This window comes from Astyanax mexicanus, chromosome 25, assembly GCF_023375975.1.
Source record: "Astyanax mexicanus isolate ESR-SI-001 chromosome 25, AstMex3_surface, whole genome shotgun sequence".
Classification (NCBI taxonomy): domain Eukaryota; kingdom Metazoa; phylum Chordata; class Actinopteri; order Characiformes; family Acestrorhamphidae; genus Astyanax; species Astyanax mexicanus.
Genome location: NC_064432.1, coordinates 16,981,583 through 17,001,658, shown reverse-complemented (window position 1 = coordinate 17,001,658; position 20,076 = coordinate 16,981,583). Strand labels below are relative to the sequence as shown.

The 20,076-nt window shown below is 40.1% G+C and overlaps 1 protein-coding gene across 15 annotated transcripts in view; it reads left to right on the top strand.

Annotated features, from left to right (window-relative positions):
* The window catches only part of LOC103040758 (neurexin-2), an 848,474-nt gene that overhangs the window by 85,414 nt on the left and 742,984 nt on the right, over positions 1 to 20,076 (top strand). For all 15 annotated transcript variants that reach the window (XM_022681896.2, XM_022681890.2, XM_022681895.2 and 12 more), the window contains exon 2: positions 15,698 to 17,133. In XM_022681896.2, the coding sequence (XP_022537617.1) occupies positions 16,422 to 17,133 (712 nt within the window). In that variant the 5' untranslated portion in view covers positions 15,698 to 16,421. The remainder of the gene's footprint in view (positions 1 to 15,697; positions 17,134 to 20,076) is intronic.

Here is a 20,076-nt window from a genome sequence, read left to right as displayed (position 1 = left end):
GTTAGCCCTTAACTGTTATTAAGAAGATTTTTTTTTCTATTTACAAAGGACTTACAAAGATTCAGACATTTATCCATGTTTTCTTATTTTGGGGATTGTTTCAGTTTCTAAAATAATGGCACCCATCAACATAAGAGCATAGCTGTAACAGGTCTGTCATTTAAAAACACTTTATGAAACCGTTGTGGACGTTTTGTTAGGACTTTTCTCAAGAAGAAATGTAAGAAAATATTGGTAAATGCGACCTAGAAGTACCCAAAAGTGTTTTTGTGGCAAAAAAAAACTCAAAAACAAATGTAGTAGTGGTGGCCAATTAATCAAAAGCATGCCAAAAGCATGTAGGTCCTTAAGAGCAGCTCCTGAGACAGCGGTATGTGGACGAGCATTGTCGTGTTGAAATAGCATACCTGAATGTGCATTCAGAAAAGGTTGGATCACTGGTTGCAAAGTCTCAGAATGCTTGTAATGTAGCCTATAAATCAAACACTCATCTTGATTCCAGGCCTGTATATCATTTTGAAACATTCCAACACATGTGTAGTCATATGACTCACGCCCCGCAATGGAAGCAACAGGGCGGAGAACTCAAACACTGAGTCACTCTCTAAGCAACTCGAGCAGCTTGAACCACTGTAAAATGTTTTTTTTTTTTTGTATAATAATAAAAAATAATTTAAATAATTGTTCATTATTCATTATCAACATAAAATGTTTAAATAATTGTGATGCAAATTTAAGGTCATATCGACAGCACATATCTGCAGCATCTAAGAGGCATCACTAAATTTATGGTCTGTGAGCTACAATTTCCCTCTCATTACAGTCTTTTTCACACTGCAGAGCTTTGCACAAGCACCACAGTATCGTAAGTGCCATATCGAGGATTCATACCCCTCAGGAGGGCATTTAGTGGTGATTTGGTGTGTGTAATTACTGTGTGTCTATGAGTGCGTGAATGATTATCAATAGCACTTCTGCTCCAGATATTTATCAGCAGCTTCTCCACTTAGTTAGATGTTATTTGCTGCATTTGTTGAAGCTCTGCTATTTGCAGACAGGTGTCTGCAACCTGAGAAGGAAAAAAGGGAAAATATATGGATGGAAGGAGAGCGTGAGAGTGAGAGAGAGCGAGAGAGAAGGAAAGAAAGAGGGATGATGGAAGAGATCTCATCATGCTAAATGTGTTCCTGCTCGCAGATCAGGCTATGCCACTTCAGGCGGTGGAACTGATTAAGTGGAACGGCAGAGACTGGAGGCGTACCACTCTGTGTGTGTGTGTGTGTGTGTGTGAGCGCATGTATGCAGAGAGAGAGAGAGAGAGAGAGAGAGAGAGAGAGAGAGAGAGAGAGAGAGAGAGAGAGAGAGAACGACAGACTGCAGGCCAAATAGCTTTGTGTTCAAAACCCATAACATCTGCAGGCAGAGACAGATAGCCCTATAGCCCTATACACACATACATACAGAGAGAGAGAGAGAGAGAGAGAGAGAGAGAGAGAGAGAGAGAGAGAGAGAGAGAGAGAGAGAGTGGAGAATGAAGAAATTGTAAAGGAGGGAACAGAGAGACAAAAGGAGAAAGGGCAATAAAGATGGTGAAAGGTCAGAGAATGAGAGCGAAATAGACTGAGAAAAGAGAAAAATGGATGAGAGTAAACAAGAATGATAGGGAAATAGAATGAAAAAGAAAGAGGGTAAACAGATAAAAAGGGGGAAAAGAGGTAAGAAACAGCAAAGAGAGAGAGAGAGAGAGACAGAGAGAATGAAAGTAAGAGGGGAAAGGATGAGGGAGAGAGATATGCTCTCTGCACATAATGCACAAAGAGAGATAATTGTATGCAAATTCGAGAAGCACACACACACACACACACAAACAGTTCTTGAAGGAGGCCGCTGAAACTGGATGGTTTCCTTCCCTCTCACTGTGATCTAGCCTAAGAGCTGTTCTACATATTCATCTGAATAAAATCATCATACAGTCCCACTCAGACTGACTCTCTCTCTCTCTCTCCCTCTCTCCCTCTCTCTCTCTCTCTCTCTCTCTCTCTCTCTCTCACACTTTGATTCTGACAGCTGTTCTTTACGTTGTGTCAATACACTATATGTCCAGATGTTTGCGGATGTGGATCTCTTCTAATGTCTGCATTTAGTTACATTATAACAAGTACATGGACCTTATTTCAAGCTTAGAGATGACCAACTAAAATAGTTCTTGCAACCGGTGACCCTACATCTTCTAAATGCACACTCTCATACACAGTTCCAACAAGACAATGCCTGTCCACATACTACACTTGTAGGGACATGGCGTCCAATTGACAGCCTACATGCCAGAGGTCTGCCCTTGCCCTTCCCCCCAAATCAGTACATTTAAAAGCACCCCAAGCCCAGTACCTCAACCCTAAGATAACTCCTCTATACCAGCGTGTCTTAGAGCTCACACATCATCTACCATCTAACAGCCCTGCAGCTCAGACACATCTGCTAAACAAACACTACATTCTTATCTGGAGCAGTGGAACAGCATAACACAGAAACAAAACAAATTAATTTACTAGTGCGCTCCAAATGTATCCTGCATTCACTGCCTGAGATGACCAGCACAGATACATCCTGACCAAACACACACTGTGTGACCACAGCCTGGCTGTATAGCATGGGGCAGGCAGAGAAACACCTGGATGCCTGGAGGAGAAGGGCTTGGTGATGCAGAGGACTTAGCTGTCAAAAATACAAACTCGTCTGAGTTTTGTGTACTTCCTGATACTAAAGGCTGAACGTGTGGGTTATCACAACACTAGCATGGTGCAGGTAATAGTACTGATTTGTAATGCATAAACACTGAAATGTCAAAACTCAGAGGATAGGAATTTTTTTGTATCCCATTATTTTTGCCACATTGTATTGAAGCTAAATGTGATTTCTGTAATGCACATTTCTGTCATACAGATGGATGATCTTTTTTTTTTACCCTAAACCCTATCCTATACGCACTCAAACCGCCCCATACTGCCTTAAACTCTCTATACTACCACATACTTCCCTATACACCTTATGCTCCCTTATACTTTCCTCTTCTATCCTTTTGCTCCTATACTATCCTATAGTCACTATACTCCCTTATACTACACTGTACTTCTCTATTCCCCCTGTACAAACATGTGCTCCATATACTACTCTATTCTCCTCTATATTAACATAGATTTCCTCATAGATTCTAAGCTATACTCCCCTATACTGCTATGTAGTTCCATATTTCCCCTATCCTAACCTATACTCCATATAAAACTCCATATTCCCTTATACCAACATACACTCCCTATACACCCTTATACCACCCTATAATATCCTATATTCCCTATAAAAAGTACTGTATAGTGTTCTTACTATTCAAACATATACTCAACTATACTCCTTATACTTCTTAAAAGGTTATACTACCTATACATCTTATACTCGCTAAACTCCCTATACGGCTCTGTATTAACTTATACCCCTTACACTCTGCTATTGTATACTTCCCTGTACTGTCCCATCCATATATTTCCCTACACTGTACTATATATTCCATTCTCCCCTCTACTACAATATACTTTCTATTCTCCCCTATATTACCATGTAATTTCTGTTTTCCCCTACACAACCCAGTTCTCCATATGCTACCCTCTTTTATCATACCAGTACTTCATTCAGCAGAGTCTCTGTTTTATTTTATTTATTTTATATTAGTTTATTTTAGATTTAGAGGAGGGCGGGACTGATTTTCACTATAACCTGAGGGACATTGGGTAAGCAGCTCATCTCTACTCTGATTCTCTAACAGTATTGAAATGTCATCATTGTTTGTAAGCTCAAGGCATTCTGGGTGTTTACTCTTTAATTTAAAGTCAATAGAAAACATCCTTCCAGGAACATGTTCTTAGGGAACGGATAATTGCATATAAAACTGGGTCTATTTATTTTTTTCCTCATGAGCCTTTAGTACATGTACCAGACTGATGGTGGAATAGCATGTCCTGGTGTGGAAGCAGAGTAGAGATAATTCTTTTAGATTGAGGGCATCATTTGTGTCCTATAATGTATGCACTATAATAGGCTGTGGGTTAGCTAGCAAGTTATGGCCACGTTTCTTGTGGGCATTGATGGTGATAAGGACGGTAAATTGTTGTCATGGCTGTCATGTGCTGGGCATCTTTTTGCTGGTCTGTTGGTGAAAGATCTCAAATTTCATGTTTTCTTGTTTGGCCTTTGTAGCCTTTATTTTTCTAGGTCTTACGTCCTGACTGCTGCATCTTGCTGTGGTGGTGTGGATGAGATCTGCAAAGCTATGTGGGCCTGAGAGGGCAGCTTCTTGAAATGCCTATAGCTTTCTGTGCCAAGTCCTTCATCAGAGAGGAGAACAGCTTCAGAGCTTTGTTCTCCATCTCTCAGACTTCCTGGCAGACTCTGGGCAGTCTCTTTGAGCTCTGTGAGCTCTAGTTCCAGTAAGACCAGGCTGTCTTTTTAAGACATCAAGTCCAGAATATCATAAGTACTTTTTCTGCAAGGGTTTAGAGTACAGGAACTTATTCTGGAGTGCAAAAGACTAGTTCTTTCTCAAAAGCAGTAAGGCCACCCTTTTTGTTTTAGACAACTACATACACCACCATTTTTTAGCTGATGTCTGCAAGCTTTTAAAAGGTTATCCGTGCGCAGAAAACTCACAGACTGGTTCCTTATGGAACCAAAAAAAATCTATTCTTAGCTCTCGTGGTAAGCTGTGACAGATTTTATGCACTTGAATGTTTTACTGTGTACATTTTTTTTATTTTTAAAACTAAATAATAATAGATCTTATAATTAATTACCCTGCAGGACATATGTTGCGCCCTTTCTGTTAAGTAATAATTTAGTTGCATATTTCACAATATGGCAGCCTTTTTTGCTATTCTATTGTTATGTATCTGCTTTTATCTATCTATCTAATTTTAACCTCTTTCATTTTCTCATAGTATTTGCTATAACATGCCCATATTCTGGCTAAAACATTAGCATGAGTGCTCATGTTGGGTCAGAGACTTGATAAATCAGACGAGAAATATGTTTTGTCGGAAATTGACTATTCAGGACACACACAGAAGACGCTGTTTGATCCTCGGTGCGCATTTATAACACCAATCTACTGCCGTAAATTGTTTTGGCTTCGGAAGATTGCGTACTTCGCCGTTAGATGCGAAAGCCCATTTCAGTCCGTCTTCCACACAGTTGGAATAATATTAGTCCTCCTCCTCAAATTCCTGCTTCCAGCCCCTCCTTTGTTTCTTTTCTCCCAACCCCCTGCCTCCAACTAGCCCTTCTGTACGAGATGAGTCATGCCAAGGGGACCGAAGACGATGGCCAGAAAAGGAAAGGGAGTTGAAGCGTAAGGGAAACAATAAACTATTTCTACATCGCTGGCGGCAGGCTGAGGTTTCTGATTGAAGCAAGACTTGCAGCTGACTTACACTTTACCACATTTGTCTGGCTCTAAGTTTGGGTGGTGATAATGTAACATACTGAAGGTACTGAAGAAGTACCTAAAGAGGTGTTGACAATGCACAGTGTCTTGTCATGATGTTTAGCTTTGGTTTGAGTTTGCAAACAAGATTGAATGGATAGAATGCCCCAGTAGGGACTTGCATTGGTTCCTGGCTGTTTTTCTGTTGACCATGGCTTTGCAAATTGCAGAAAAAAAAAGAGAAAAGAAAACTGCACTTAGTATTTGACCCACCGCTTCATTAGTATTATCCTTATCACTTGGCATGCAGTGAACTGTATGGATGAAAAACCAAACTGATAAATAATAATACCTTATGCTAACCTTTACTACCCTATTCTACCTATTATACTATGGACCGATGGACATTATGGCATGACTGTTTATATTTAATTCCACAGAGCATATAGAGAAACTTTGCAGCTATACACTGCAATCACAGACTGTAGTGCTGTATGTGTTTCTCTGCATACTTTATTACACTCCTTTCACCATGTTCTTCAGTAGTCAGTTTTAGTCAGGGTGCTGGATCATTCTCAGCACTGCAGTGACTACACTGACATGGTGGTCATGTGTTAGTGTGTATTTTGCTGGTACAAGAGGAGGATTAGACACAGCAGTGCTGCTGGAGTTTTTAAACACTGTGTCCACTCACTGTCCACTATGAGACACCCAATATACTGCTCCATTTTGTAAATGGACACTTCAAAACAGACCACTGACCACAACTCGCCATATTTGCTTTTTTATCAAATGCATTTGTCCTCATTGTATTTCAGTGCTTTCAGTGCTAAGGTCATGTAGCAACACACTTCTTATTGCTTATATTTCTCCAAAAGTTACCCTGAGTCGATTCAGCATAGACCGCCGAGCTGTTATGCAAACTGTCAGACTGTTTCACCATCACTGTCCTCCTCCAGCATTCATCACAGATTGAGATGTCATTTTTCTCTCAGAAGGAAAAGCAGCATCGCATTTCTTCTTCTTTTAGACACTCTAAGAGTATTACAGGTTTCACAGTCAGGCTGCACAATACAGTATATAGTGGGTTGATCATTATCATAATATTGGCCTCACAGAGGCCTATACTTTGTAACTTAGCCATATATAAGTAATGACAAAATCGTGGATAAGCTATTGGGCAAGTGCAAATGGAAAAAAAAAAATTAAAATAAAAAATTGTAATGTCTAAATGACTTTGCTGCTAAACAGAAATGAAGAAATATGCTGCTAATATTTCGATAACAAATATCACAATACACTGTTAAAGGCCCGATATTTGACTGTTTAGAGATGTTGTAGGAACATCATGTCTGGCCACACTGCATAATAATCAGACGATTTTAGGCCAAATTGCTCTTCCTGAGAATCCCAAAGAGCGTCCTTATTTTAAGAAGATGATCCTGTGGGATCACTTCCCAGATGATCCTGTAGTGTATGAGGTTTATAATATAATCTCTAACCCTTAGATCTCCTTGTAGTTATTTACTGTACAAACTTTAAATCTTGTGTTAGGGACATACAGTATAACCCATGGTTTTATCTGTATCCACTTTTTTTATTTAGCTTTTTCTGAGCAGAAGGCATTACATCTTGCATAACAAATGATTTTGCTGTCATCCTCATTTGGCTGGGTGTGGTGTTTCATTCAGGACAGGTGGTGTAGTGAGGGGAGTTTGATGACTAACCACCATTAACAACTAGGTGAAAATGTCCTGTAGTGTTGGCTAGGGAGGCATTTGTTTGATTTCTTTAACACCATACAAATCGTGAAGTACATGCTATAATGTACAAGCCATGATATCAAACTTTACACCCCCTTTTAACATTATGTAACAGTGCGAGGAGACTGCATTATTAACTGCAGTCTTATGCAGTTTAATGCACGCTATGAGATCTGAATGTCCCGTCAAAGCACGTTCTGTACCCTGCCTGTGCTTTTACCTACAGTTTCTCTCATTTCATCCCAGAGAGACAAACAGCAGGAATAAAACCAGTGATGTGGATTTGAGGAGTTCTCGTACCCTCTATTCACCATCTCTGTCCTTTAGTCTGTTCTTTCTTTTTCTCTTCCTTTATCCGTATGTCTGTCCCTCTCTCTCTTTTATATAATGCTGGCTCATCCTTTTCTTCTGTCTGTGAAATGGTGTGAAGTAATGCGTTTTAAGACAAAAACAGAAGTCAACTGTTTCATAATCTGTGTGTGTGTGTGTGTGTTTTAATGTTTCTGATTGGTGGCTGCTGATTAGATCCTCACTGCAGGAGTTCCTCTCTCACAGCTTCTTCCTGTCTCTGTGTGCTTGATAGGTTGAATGCGGGATGTTTGCGTGTGTGTGTGTGTGTGTGTGTGTGTGTGTGTGAGGGAGTGTTCTGTTGATTTCTTCTCTGTGCTGTGCCTGTCTTAAAATAGCTGCTTTTAGTATGACAGACCGAGAAAGATATGGAAAGACAGAAAGAGAACAAGGGAACCGAGAGAGAGAGAGAGAGAGAGAGGGATAAATAATGAGAGACTGATACAAAGATGAATAGAAAGAACCCAGCTCGCCACCGAATGCTAATAGACATTATTATCTGGTTGAATGTAGGTTGTGACGCATTTGACCAAAATACGATATTATGACTAATGTCTAAGCCAACGTCAGATTGACGTAAGACAGCTGTTTTTAAAATGTTTTGTTGGTTTTACATTTTTATGTTAAAAATACAAAATCCATCTTCAAAACATATTACCATACGGGATGTTGTAACATACAGTAACAGTTACTTGTGGCGTCTGGTGACCAAATCCAATGTCTGCTAATATCATGATGTTTATAAACCAAAATTCAACATCAGCCTAACATTGGAGCTTTATGTTAACATTTGTGTCATATATGTGACTTTGATTTCCAACTAAAATTCAGTGTATATACATATATCTTTTCGGTTCTGGATGTCAAAACAATGTTGGTTTTGGATGTAAATGATATTTTGTTTTCAACCAAAATGTATGGTACATCTAACCTTTTGTGGTTTATGTCTGACGTTGTTAGTTAATAAATGTGACATTGATTTCTCAAACTCAACATCTGTAAAATGTTGGTCTGTACAGCATTGGAATGTAATGACAATCTGATGCTTATTTTTAAGTAAGGTTTAAACATCTGTTCAACAGTGGGTTTTGTTGTGAACCTAGTTTTTATTTTCAGCTAAACTTCAGCAATTGTACAAATGTTAAATTTTGAACAACAACCCAATTTTCAATCAACATTTATCTATCAATTAACATATTTATCTAATTAACATTTGGTTTTGACATCCATCCAATATATACCATGTTGGATTTTGACGTAACCCAATAAAACATTTTATCAGCCCATTTTCAACCCAAATTCAACATCTGCACAGCATTAGGTTCAACTCATTTTCATTATCAATGTTTGTACAGTTTTTAAAGTTTTAATGGCAACTTTATTTTATCTTTAAACAAAATTAAAGGTCTGTACAATGTTGAGGTCTTCCTTCCACCTAAATTCAGCCTCTGTCTGTCAGAGGTGTTTCTGATGTCAAGTTTATGTGCAATGTCTTTTAGATGGTGCGGTAGAGAGTTGAGGGTATTCAAAAGAAAAAAGAATAGAGGGCAATGGTGTATTGAAAACACAGAGAAAAAGAGAGAGTGAAAGAGAGAGAGTCAGTGAGGGTGCTCCTGGTTGAAAAGATGAACGAGCAGAAGGGGTGTAGAGAGGGATGAGTGTGTGCGAGAGCGTGAGAGGAGAACAACAGGATGTGTGTAGTTGCTGAGAATTAATCAGAAGGCAACAAAGCGCACAACCAGTTTCTCCTGAGAGGATCGATTCATTTAAAAGAGCTCATCAAGATCCTTCTGTCACACATACACACACATACACACACACACACACACACACACACACACCGTTTTAAGGGCGAGCGATATTGAGTGTGTCTTTGGGCTTCTCCTGGTTAATTATCTCACAGCAGCAGCAGCAGCAGCAGCCAGCCTTGGACAGATGAGACGCTGTCTGGCCTCAACTCTGTCAAGATTTATAGCTCCGTTTCTGCTGGGCCTTTGAGCGTGTGTGTGTGTGTGTGTGTGTGTGTGTGTGCATGTCCTCCTAGGCAGTGTGTACAATAAAATGTGAAGATGGTATCTTTAGAACGAGCAGCACCCATATACCTCCACATTTTGGACTCATCTCATGGCTGAAGATGGAGTAAAGTGGTGTAAACAAAACATACATTTTTCTTTATTGGAAAATAACCTGGGGCAGTTTATCCTTTAGGACAGGCGTGAAGAACTGAGGGCCAGAGTCCAGCAACGTTTGCAGCTTTAATACACCTAAAACACCAGTAAACCTGGCCTTTTGCTCTGGTGTGTTTTAAGCTAGTGCTGGCCAATATGAACGCAAATCAGTATTGTGATTAAAATAACATTTTAACTTGATTACTTATGATGGCTTACTGCACGAGCAAAAATTGTGAAAACAGGACTGCTGACTCATTGGTTCATCAGTTTTGTAATTATTTTTTGGTAAATTTAACCAATGATAGCATTCCCTTGATGCTTGCCATTTCTCTTTCACTATATATGTATCACAATGTTATTAAAAAGTTTCTCACATAACGTTCCCACCTAAATTAATTGTAACATTATGGAAACGTTAAAAGTAACACTGGCAAAACTAAGAATATAAAAGTGTTTCAGCAACATTATCAGAACATTTACAAAGTTAATTTGACTAAAACGTGCTAAGAACATCCCGGAAAACTTCACAGATTGAATGTTAATGTTAATGTAAATGTTAGCTGCAATGTTGGCTTTTGATATGATTCTGATGTATCTTAAGCCAAATGGTTTATGTGCATTCACACATATTTGTCAGCAATAAGTGCAGTTGAAGTAGCTGAATACATTCATTAGAAGAATTGTCCACAAACCTTAAGGCATATGGTGTCCAAAGTATCAGTGAAATTTGTAGTTTTGGAAAGAAGGTAGCATTGCAGGCTGTTGCTGGGACCAAAATAATAATAATCAGGTTGTAAGTATGTCTAGGAATTGCTTGACTGCAGTCATTTAATTGGAGAAAAAAAGGAGAGAGGGTGATTGGGAGGGTGAGGTAACAATAAACCTGCTTGTGAAACTGCAGCCATCTCTATTGCCAAACACTCACTAAAAAGTGCCTCCGTTCTCAGTGACACCCAAAAAATGTTCAGGCATGGAACTGGCAACTTTATTTATTTCAAATAAAACTCTTATTTACTTAATTTTCTATCCAATTTAGCTAAGCCAATTTACCCTCCCACTAACTAGGACTCCTCCTAACACTGCCCACAAAATCCCTGCCACTATTAGGGTCAAGACATGTGCATACGTCCTCAGATACATATGAAGTCACTCAGAGGAAAGAGCCAGATCCCCAGCTCTGATACAGCAGCCAACAGACACCTGTGTAGGCCAGCATCATACTGGTAGTAATAAGGGGATAGAGTGCTATCTACCCACCCAGAAAGACTCTCAGACTCAGACTGCCAACATCACTTAATTTTTTTATTTTAATTTTTGAAGATAATATATATATATATATATATATATATATATATATATATATATATATATATATATATATATATATATATATATATATATATACCAGTGACAATTACTTTTAACATATGTAATAAAATTATATAAAAAGTCAGTTTCAACATTTAATATGTTATGAGAAATAACAATTAGTACCAGAAATGTTGCATCTAGTAAAATTTGGAGTTTAACAGTATGAATAAATGTGGAATTACTTTTTGGTGCACGAAAGGTCACTGTTGCCCTTCCTTTTAATGTGTTGTTACTGCTTATTATTGGTTTATAACCTAATTAATAACCGTTACTTTATTAAAGGAGCCTTTATAAAGGAGCCTTGTTTTAATGTAGTACATCCAAATGTTAGTGGACACCCATATGAAACTATGCATTTAGCTAGTCTAAGTGTCATCTGGGAAATAAGGACATTTCTGGAGGAGCAGGTGTCTACAAACTTTTGGACATTATGTGCATTCAAGTAAATACAGGCCCTGCTGTTTGTATTCTCTGTCACAGTCAAATGTACAGTTTTCCCATGTTGCATTTCTTTTTTCCTAACACTTTTCCACACTAATACACATGCACACACACACACACACACACACACACATGAACACACACACTCACCCCCTTTGGCTCTGCTGTTTGACACATATGGCTTGTTATGCAGCCTGGTGTCCTTGAGATTGAAAATATCATTATGGCTCTTCTCAGCATGACTTTCAGTGCACACACACAGACAAACACACACCATGCCTGGCACATGCCTGTTTACTCTGTTTCCTTTGGCATTCATAGTATTTTCAGCCCACACAGATTCCTTCCCATACACACTCACTCTAATGACAGAAGCATGAATACATTTCCATACCTTGGGGATTTGCACATATACAACATATACCACTCACACACATACACTCATCAAATAAAAATAAAAAATAAATAGCACCCAGGAAGAATTAACTGTCAGAAATTAAACATGGTGGGTGGGCTGCCATGCTCTGGTGTCATGATGTGGGATGCAATTTCGTTTCATGCTAGATCACCTTTCTCTGCAGGCAATCTGACAGCTCATCTTACATTAGTGCAGTCCTGCAACCAGTGGCTCTACCTTTTTTTTTTCCTCTTTTAACTCTCCTCTGGTGTGCTGTTCCAATAGGACGATGTTCATCCACATACTGCTGTGAACACAAGAACTTGCCTTGAAGACGCAGATACTATGACATGGCCTATGCCTGATTGAAAATGTGTGGGAAGCTATTGGACACCCTATCAACACTCCACCCCTACCGTAAAAATCTGCTGGAATTGCATGAATATTAAACTATTTTTTATGTGTAACTTAATAAATATGACCAATATTTCCCCATATTAGTCTAAATTTAGTCTAAACATTTATTTTTCCTGGTAACCTTTATCTTCCTAATGAATAGCGTGGCAATTCTACACTTTCTATTAGATGTAACTCTTTTTGCAACCATTTCTTTGTTGATGACTCTAAATACAATTTGAAATGAGCTTCTGCACTTCACACATAGTCCTCTTCATCTCTGCTTACAGTTTACTGCGTGGCTGTGACCCCTCCAGGCACCCGTAGATTAAGAACTCTGCCATTTCCCAAAGTACCCATTACAGATTCATACGCGTGAGGAGACATAATCAACAAACTTGGTGACTCGCTGACCCGTTGGGAAAACACTGTACCCCTGGCAGACCCCGGTGTTTAACTCAGAGATAAAAGACCTGATGGTTTATTATTCCAGATACTCCCTGTACGATGGGCTGATTATCGCCCCATCATGTCGCTTTCTTTTCCAACAGCTGATTTTCTGATTCATGTCATGAAGCGAAACACCTGCCACTATAACTGAGACAAGTCACCTGTGAAAATCAAAAGTGACTCACTTTTCTGAATTACTCCACACAAGTGAAGTGTGATTGGTGTTTATGAGTGATTTAATGTTTGTGAACAGATATGGAAATCATTTACTTCCTCCAGAGTACACATGTTTACAGTGCTGGTTGTGTAGAATGTACAGTAATTGCTGACACACACTGAGGGTGACACTCGTCTTCAGTATAGTTTAGTATTTACAATAAACAGGGACTAAAACATGCTGTAGGTTGTTGATAGCACTTCAAAAAGCATCCCATGTTTTCCCCTAACAATTAGGGATGGGTCAGGCAAACAGCTGTATGTGTACGAATATTGTCATTTTGGAACAGTGCACTAGAATCAGCATTCAGAAAACATAGGGCCACTTTTTTGGGACCTTATATGTACAGGACCCTTACATTGGGCTGTAGTGAAGACCAAAGGTGATCTGGCATTTTACAGCATTTCATCTCAAATCATAGTACCAGATCTTCTGACCTTTTGTTCATCGTGGTAGTGACCACAATGGCTCCATAGCACTGCATTAAAACCAGGCATGATTCAGCACTGGGAATCACTGCATGGTCTCAGGAACACTTACAGAAATCAATGTCTGTGAACACAGTTCTCTGTGCTGTAAGCCACAAACTTAAATTAAAGCTGTATCAAGCAAAGAAAAAAAGGGAACTATCAAAACCATCTAGAAACAGCGCTGTCTTCTCTGGGCCAAAGCTTATTTAAAATGGCCTGAAGCAAAATGAAAAACTGCTTTGTGGTCTAGACAAATCAGTATTCGAAATTTTAAACCAGAGAGGAAGATCTGAATAAAACAACGAATACATATATATAATAATATATAGTATGCACTAAAAACATGACATTCCTTCTGTGAACTGTGCTTAGCACTCAGAGATCCTGCAGACTGCATGTGCAAGCCATGTTGACCTAATGTTTGATGTTGGCAGGTCTATCTGTATATTCGATCAATATATAGATATACAGAACCACAGGGTAGGGTTGATCTAGGGTTGACCTATCTGATCATTTGACTACCAGATTGTTTAAATCACTGCAGCCAAATAACTTTGTGTGTCTGACTGTGGTGTTAAACGCTCTGGACTGATAGTAGAATAGTTTAGAGGATAGTTTTATATCATTTTAGATATTATGTAATGGAATATTGCACTAACTAAACTTTTATATTTACCTTCTCTTTAGTGCTGGGCATTAATAAACAGTAATAATGGCTTGAGAATATCAGATGGTGCTATAAACACTGTGGTTAAAACAATAACATAGAAATGTATTAAAATGTAAAGAGCACATACCTGATCCATTACAATGTGCCTGGATCAGTCAATATCTTCCAGACTCTTGAAAATGAGTTTCAGTTTCTGTGGCAATAGAAACTTTCTCAGCTCCACTGGCAACGACACCTGAGTAAGTGAGTGACTGAATGAAAGAATGAATGAATTAATAAACAAGTGCCAGAGCAGATGGTATCAGTGTATGCAAAGGTGACTGACTGAGCTGACTGGGTCTTACTGAATGTCAGTAATTGAGTAGATGACTGAGCTAATGAGTAAGTGAGTGAGTAACTAACCGAATTACTGACTGACTGCATTAATGAATGCATGAGTAAATGAGTGACTGGGCTGGTTAGCCAGCCAGTCGTCAGGTGAGGTGGGGGGAGGAGATGGATGGAGTCACAGATTGGGCTGAGGAAGGGATGGAGTGTTTAATTGTGAACTGTCCGTGTAGGAAATTAAATCTCTCTTCAGGAATAATGAGAAGGATTAGTGCAGGCCGCCAGGTCAAGAGCAGTGATCACGGTTTCCATCAGCAATGTCTCTGCCTTGTTTAAAATGAGATTTCACATAGAGAAACAAGGCTCTTTTGAATAAGCAGTAACAAATAGGCCTACCTTATGCTAAGACAGATTACGAGTGCAAGACATAAATAAAAACAGAGATAAGGTATCACAGTGAGGATAAGAAACCTAATTGAACTGTTCCCGCATTTTAATTTAGATGCTGTCTGCATTTGCTGTTTGAAGAAATGGTTAATTTCCTTTTGCCAGGTAATTTATGAAAGACATATTAAGTCGTTGGATTCTTTGTGGCAGATTTTCACTTTTCAGCAAGGCTACCATACATTTCTGTGCTAATTGAGGGTGTGTTTTTACATGCTTTCTTTTTAGACCAGTACAAACCCAAGTAAATACAGGGAAAAAAATATGCTTTTTTGATTAGTGCATATTCAGGTGGCATTTGGGTAATGCACTAATCAGGTTAAAATGCTCCTGAACAGCAGTTTAGCTAAAAATTGGGACCAGACTGTGAACACCTCCTCCCTCAGGTCATGGTGAGGTTGTTTTGTTCAAATGAATTTTACCAAGGGTAAACCAAGTGTTTAAATGCATCTAGGTTTGTCTGAACAAAAAAAATGCTCTTTCTTGAGCCTGTACATCCCCATAGGCATGCAAGGTCTTGGCTGTCTGCTGAATGCTTGGCTGTCTGCATTTCTCCTCGGATGTCCTATGCTATAAACATGAATCGGATCAATTGCTGGAGATATGAAAGCTGTTTTTTTTTTTTTTTTAGGCCACCTCCTAGAGGCAAACTTCCATATCGATAAATACACAGCTTTTTTTCTAAGCTTTACATCCTGTTCATGGATTTGTTGGTATGCTGCACATGTCTGATATTAGTCTTCATTTGTTCTTGTCTTGCAGGAGCCTGGAGGCCAGGAGAATGCAACAATCAGAAGGGGAGTAGATCTTTCATGGCAAAATTCCTCTGGGGGGACAAAGGAAGGGAATAGGGGAAAAGTGGGGCAAGGTGACAAAGAACCATACGAGGAACCATGAACTCATTCTGCTGTCCACAGTATGCTAGATAACTGTGACTTGCCTCAAGTGTTTGGAAGAATACATTCGTTTATCTTCCCTTTTCATCCCATCGTTTACTTGAAGAATATAGAGTGCTTCGACTTTGCTGCTGATACAGTGGACCAGTCAAGAACCTAATCGCGAACAAAGTTGGAGAAAGATATAGAACACAGTCACCATTTTTCATCCCTCTCTTGCGTGTCTCGACAGCACCCACTGATGGAGAAACGAAGAAGAGAATCTGAAAAAAGCCGGGAGAGAAGCAGAAAGTGAGATTAAATAGATGTTGAGGGGAAGTCGAGCGAAAAAGCAAACAGGCGAAGAATCTGCAGAGTCTGCAACGTTTGGAATAAGCCTCTTGGACATTTGGAGTGTCCTTCACTAGACTCTATTACCGAGTCTAAGCTTTAGAGAAAGAAACACGCACTGTTTAGGCAGCCATCACAATCACAATTGACCTAAATAAACACACTACGAACCCCCGAAAGCAAGCTGCCTTTTGGTGCAGAATTTAACCCATAGAGTGCCATTGTGTCTGGCTAGTCTGGACTCTTTCAGGACTTGTAGGATGACAAAGGAAAGCTCATTATCACAGTGGCCCTTGTGGTCCTTAGTTTTAGCCGGGTGCTTTCTCTCAGCATGGACCCTGGAGTTTGGAGGAGCTACAGGTCAGTGGGCCCGCTATGCCCGCTGGGAAGCAGGCTCAATTGGCGAGCTCAGTTTCAGCCTAAAGACCAACATAAGCAAAGCTCTGGTGCTGTACCTCGACGATGGAGGGAACTGCGACTTCCTGGAGCTTCTAATTGCAGGAGGGCACCTGCAGCTTCGCTTCGCCATCCACTGCGCTGAGCCTGCTAGCATTCAGATGGAAACCCGTGTCAATGACGACCGCTGGCACATGGTCCTCCTCACCCGCAACTTTCGGGAGACTATGCTCATGGTGGACGGTGAGACCAAGGTGGCCGAAGTTCGCTCCAAGCGCAAGGAAATGGCCGTCGTCAGTGATCTCTTTGTTGGGGGGATTCCGCCTGATGTTCGCCTGTCTGCCCTGACGTCCAGCACAGTGAAGTATGAGCCTCCTTTCATGGGCCTCATCTCCAACCTGAAGGTGGGTGAGATGCCCCCTACCCTGCTTAACAGCCAAGGCATTCAGAGCGACTTGGAGTACCTGTGTACCAAACAGAACCCTTGTCTGAATGGAGGATTCTGCGTTGTCCAGTTCGGGGAAGTGCACTGCGACTGCTCCCACACTCGTTTCAGAGGGAAATACTGCAAGGAAGGTAAGAGGATTTCCTTTTTTCCTAGCTGTTGGGAAGAACTGGGAGGGTGCCTCTCTCTTTGGGTGGAATTCTGGCTTGAGTAACATGGAGGTTTGGTAGTTAGTACATTTATCTCTTAGCACTGGGGTCTGGGTGCAGTTCTCCAAGTGAAGGGCCATTTCTGGCTGAGAGTTATGTTGTGTGCAATTGATTGCTGCTTCGCTCTACAGTGTTTTGGTTGAATGCTAAGTGTATTGATTATAAAGCTTTTTTTTTGTTTCTTGTAAGGTGCTAAATTGAAATGTACAGGGGTTGGACAATGAAACTGAAACACCTGGTTTTAGACCACAATAATTTATTGTCCGGACGGACAGTTCTGGTGGAAACAGGACAGTTGAGATGCACATTGAATTCTGCCGTGATTTGGGCAGCTGTGGATTTATGTTTTTTGGATACAATCCGGGTTAGCACCCGAACATCCCTTTCAGACAGCTTGCTTCCACTTGCATCCACAGTTAATCCTGTTGGATGTGGTTTGTCCTTTTTGGAGGTATTCTGACATTACCCTGGATACCGTGGCTCTTGATGCATCACAAAGACTTGCTGTCTTGTCCTCTTTTGAACTCTGGTATGTCATACATAATTTTGTGTACATTGCAATATTTTGAGCAAAACTGTGCTCTTACCCTGCTAATTGAACCTTCACACTCTGCTCTTACTGGTGCAATGTGCAATTAATGAAGATTGGCCACCAGGCTGCGCCAATTCAACCATGAAACCTCCCACACAAAAATTACAGGTGTTTCAGTTTCATTGTCCAACCCCTGTAACTTCATTCATTCCTTCATTCATTGTCTAGTTTTGTTGGATATCAATGTTGTAGCAGCTCCAGTGGTCAGGCAGATCCAATAAACATTGGTTGTAGTGGTAGTAGGAGAAATTATCTGTATTCTTGCCTGTTCCTACCAATTCAAAAACACGTTTGATAAGTTTTATGGGATGAAATACACATTTGAAAATGTTTGATAAGTTTAAGGTGTTTTTCCAAAGAATCCTACCAAACATGTCCTTAAACAAATCCTCACACTAACGACTTTATCAGTAAGCTCTTTCATGTACGTCAAAAAGTGGGTTTGTTGTTTGCATTTGTGAAACCTTCTGTGGAGTCTTCTTGGTAATGGGAGGTTCTTTAGCAGAATAAGGTTATCTGTCCAGCAGTAGTCAGAAGCAGTTAGCCTGTGCGTTTTGTTGGATTGGTTATTTCGTCATGGGTTTGGCATTTTGTGTCAGAGTCTGGCCTTTCAGAGGGCCCATAAAACACACGGCCGACATTTCTAGACAGATGAACCCAGGCTGAACTTTTTATTTTGCTCTACCCTAAAACAAATTTCCTTCAATTCCCACCAAATCGCTTTCTCCCTCCTTTCCCAGAATGCAATTCAATTTCCCTATGAGGATCTTTGACCCCGATTGTAGCTTGCTTTCCCTTTTTCTCCATCAATTTCTTGTGGCATCTGCTAACTGCAAAGCTCTGCCCTTTCTCTTTCTCGTTTGCTCTTTAACTTTTTTCTTTTCAGTCTTTTCTCCGCTTTTTGTTATCTGCCCAATATTCACCCTTGAGATTCTCCTCACACTCTTGCCTTTATTGTTGCTCGCCTGCCCTCCTTTCTATCTCTTTGACCGCTTGTCTAAGGCTGTTGTTTGTGTAAGTCTACTAGTTTATCTTTCCCCAACTTCTCTTCTCTCTTCCCACATTTCTTCCTTTTGCTCCCTTGTTCTTTAACTTATGTGCCATCTATCTTCTCCTTTTGCTCTCTTGTCGATCCATCATCTTATTTCCTTTCTTTTTATCTTTTAGAGTCTTATAATTGCGTCACTTGCAAAATACCAGATACTACCAGAGACTAAATAATGACCATTACCAACTGTGCACCAACAGATGAGCTTATGTCTCTGACTTTACATTAGACAAACATAGATCAGCTAGGTAGGAATGTCTAATGGAGTGGACAGTCTGTTGACACGGTGTTTAAGAAAGCCAGCAGCACTGCTGTGTCTGTCTCATTCTCTTGGACCAGCAAAACACACCACCAAGCTAATGCCTGCTTGTGTTGGTCCTGTGGGGTTAATTTAACACTCCCCGACCACTGTTTGCATTGGAGATACCGACACCATTTTAATGCTTTATGATTGGCACTGCTGTACTGGTTCATTCACTGTCTATCAATTTTATTCTTTATTTAATTAAAAATACATACACGTTGGAAAATGTTTGCCAACCACGTTCATTAAGCTGGTGCTCATCTGTGCATGTGGTGTCATAAAAATTAACAGTCCAGAGCACATACAGTGCTCTCTATTAGCAGGTTTACTGCAACACTTGTGTGAATAGCAAGCAGAAGGTTCGCATGTTGTCATTAAAGCTCCATGGAATTAAGTGTATTGAATTGTGCAGGTATTGGCCTTTCAGCCAGTCCCCACCCCCATTGTAGTCTCTCTCTCTTTCTCTCTCTTACTCTCTCGCTCTATGAACTGCTTTGCCCTTACCTTTCAGACTTGTTCTGTTACTAATGTCATTATAGCTGCTGGCTGCCAACATAGCTGGCAGTCCTGCTCCCCCATCCATGTTCATTCCTCCATTTCTCCATTAATCTGTCTCATTTTCATCTCTCTCACTCTCTCGCTCTGTCTCGTTCGCTCTCTCTCTCTTGTGTGAGTGGATGGAGATGGACAGAATGTGGGCTGGTGGAGTGCTGATACCGTTTGGCTGGTGGCTAATGCAGGAGCTGAATACCAATGTACTACCACTGTGACTGCAGGAAATATTTGTCCTTTTGAGATACAAAAAATAGGAAGTCATAGAAAAAAAAGAAAGGGAGCAAGAGGAAGACAGAGAGAAAAGAGAGAGAGGTGCTGACAGATGGAGAAAAAAGAGAGAGAAAACAATGTGACGCTCTTCGAAAT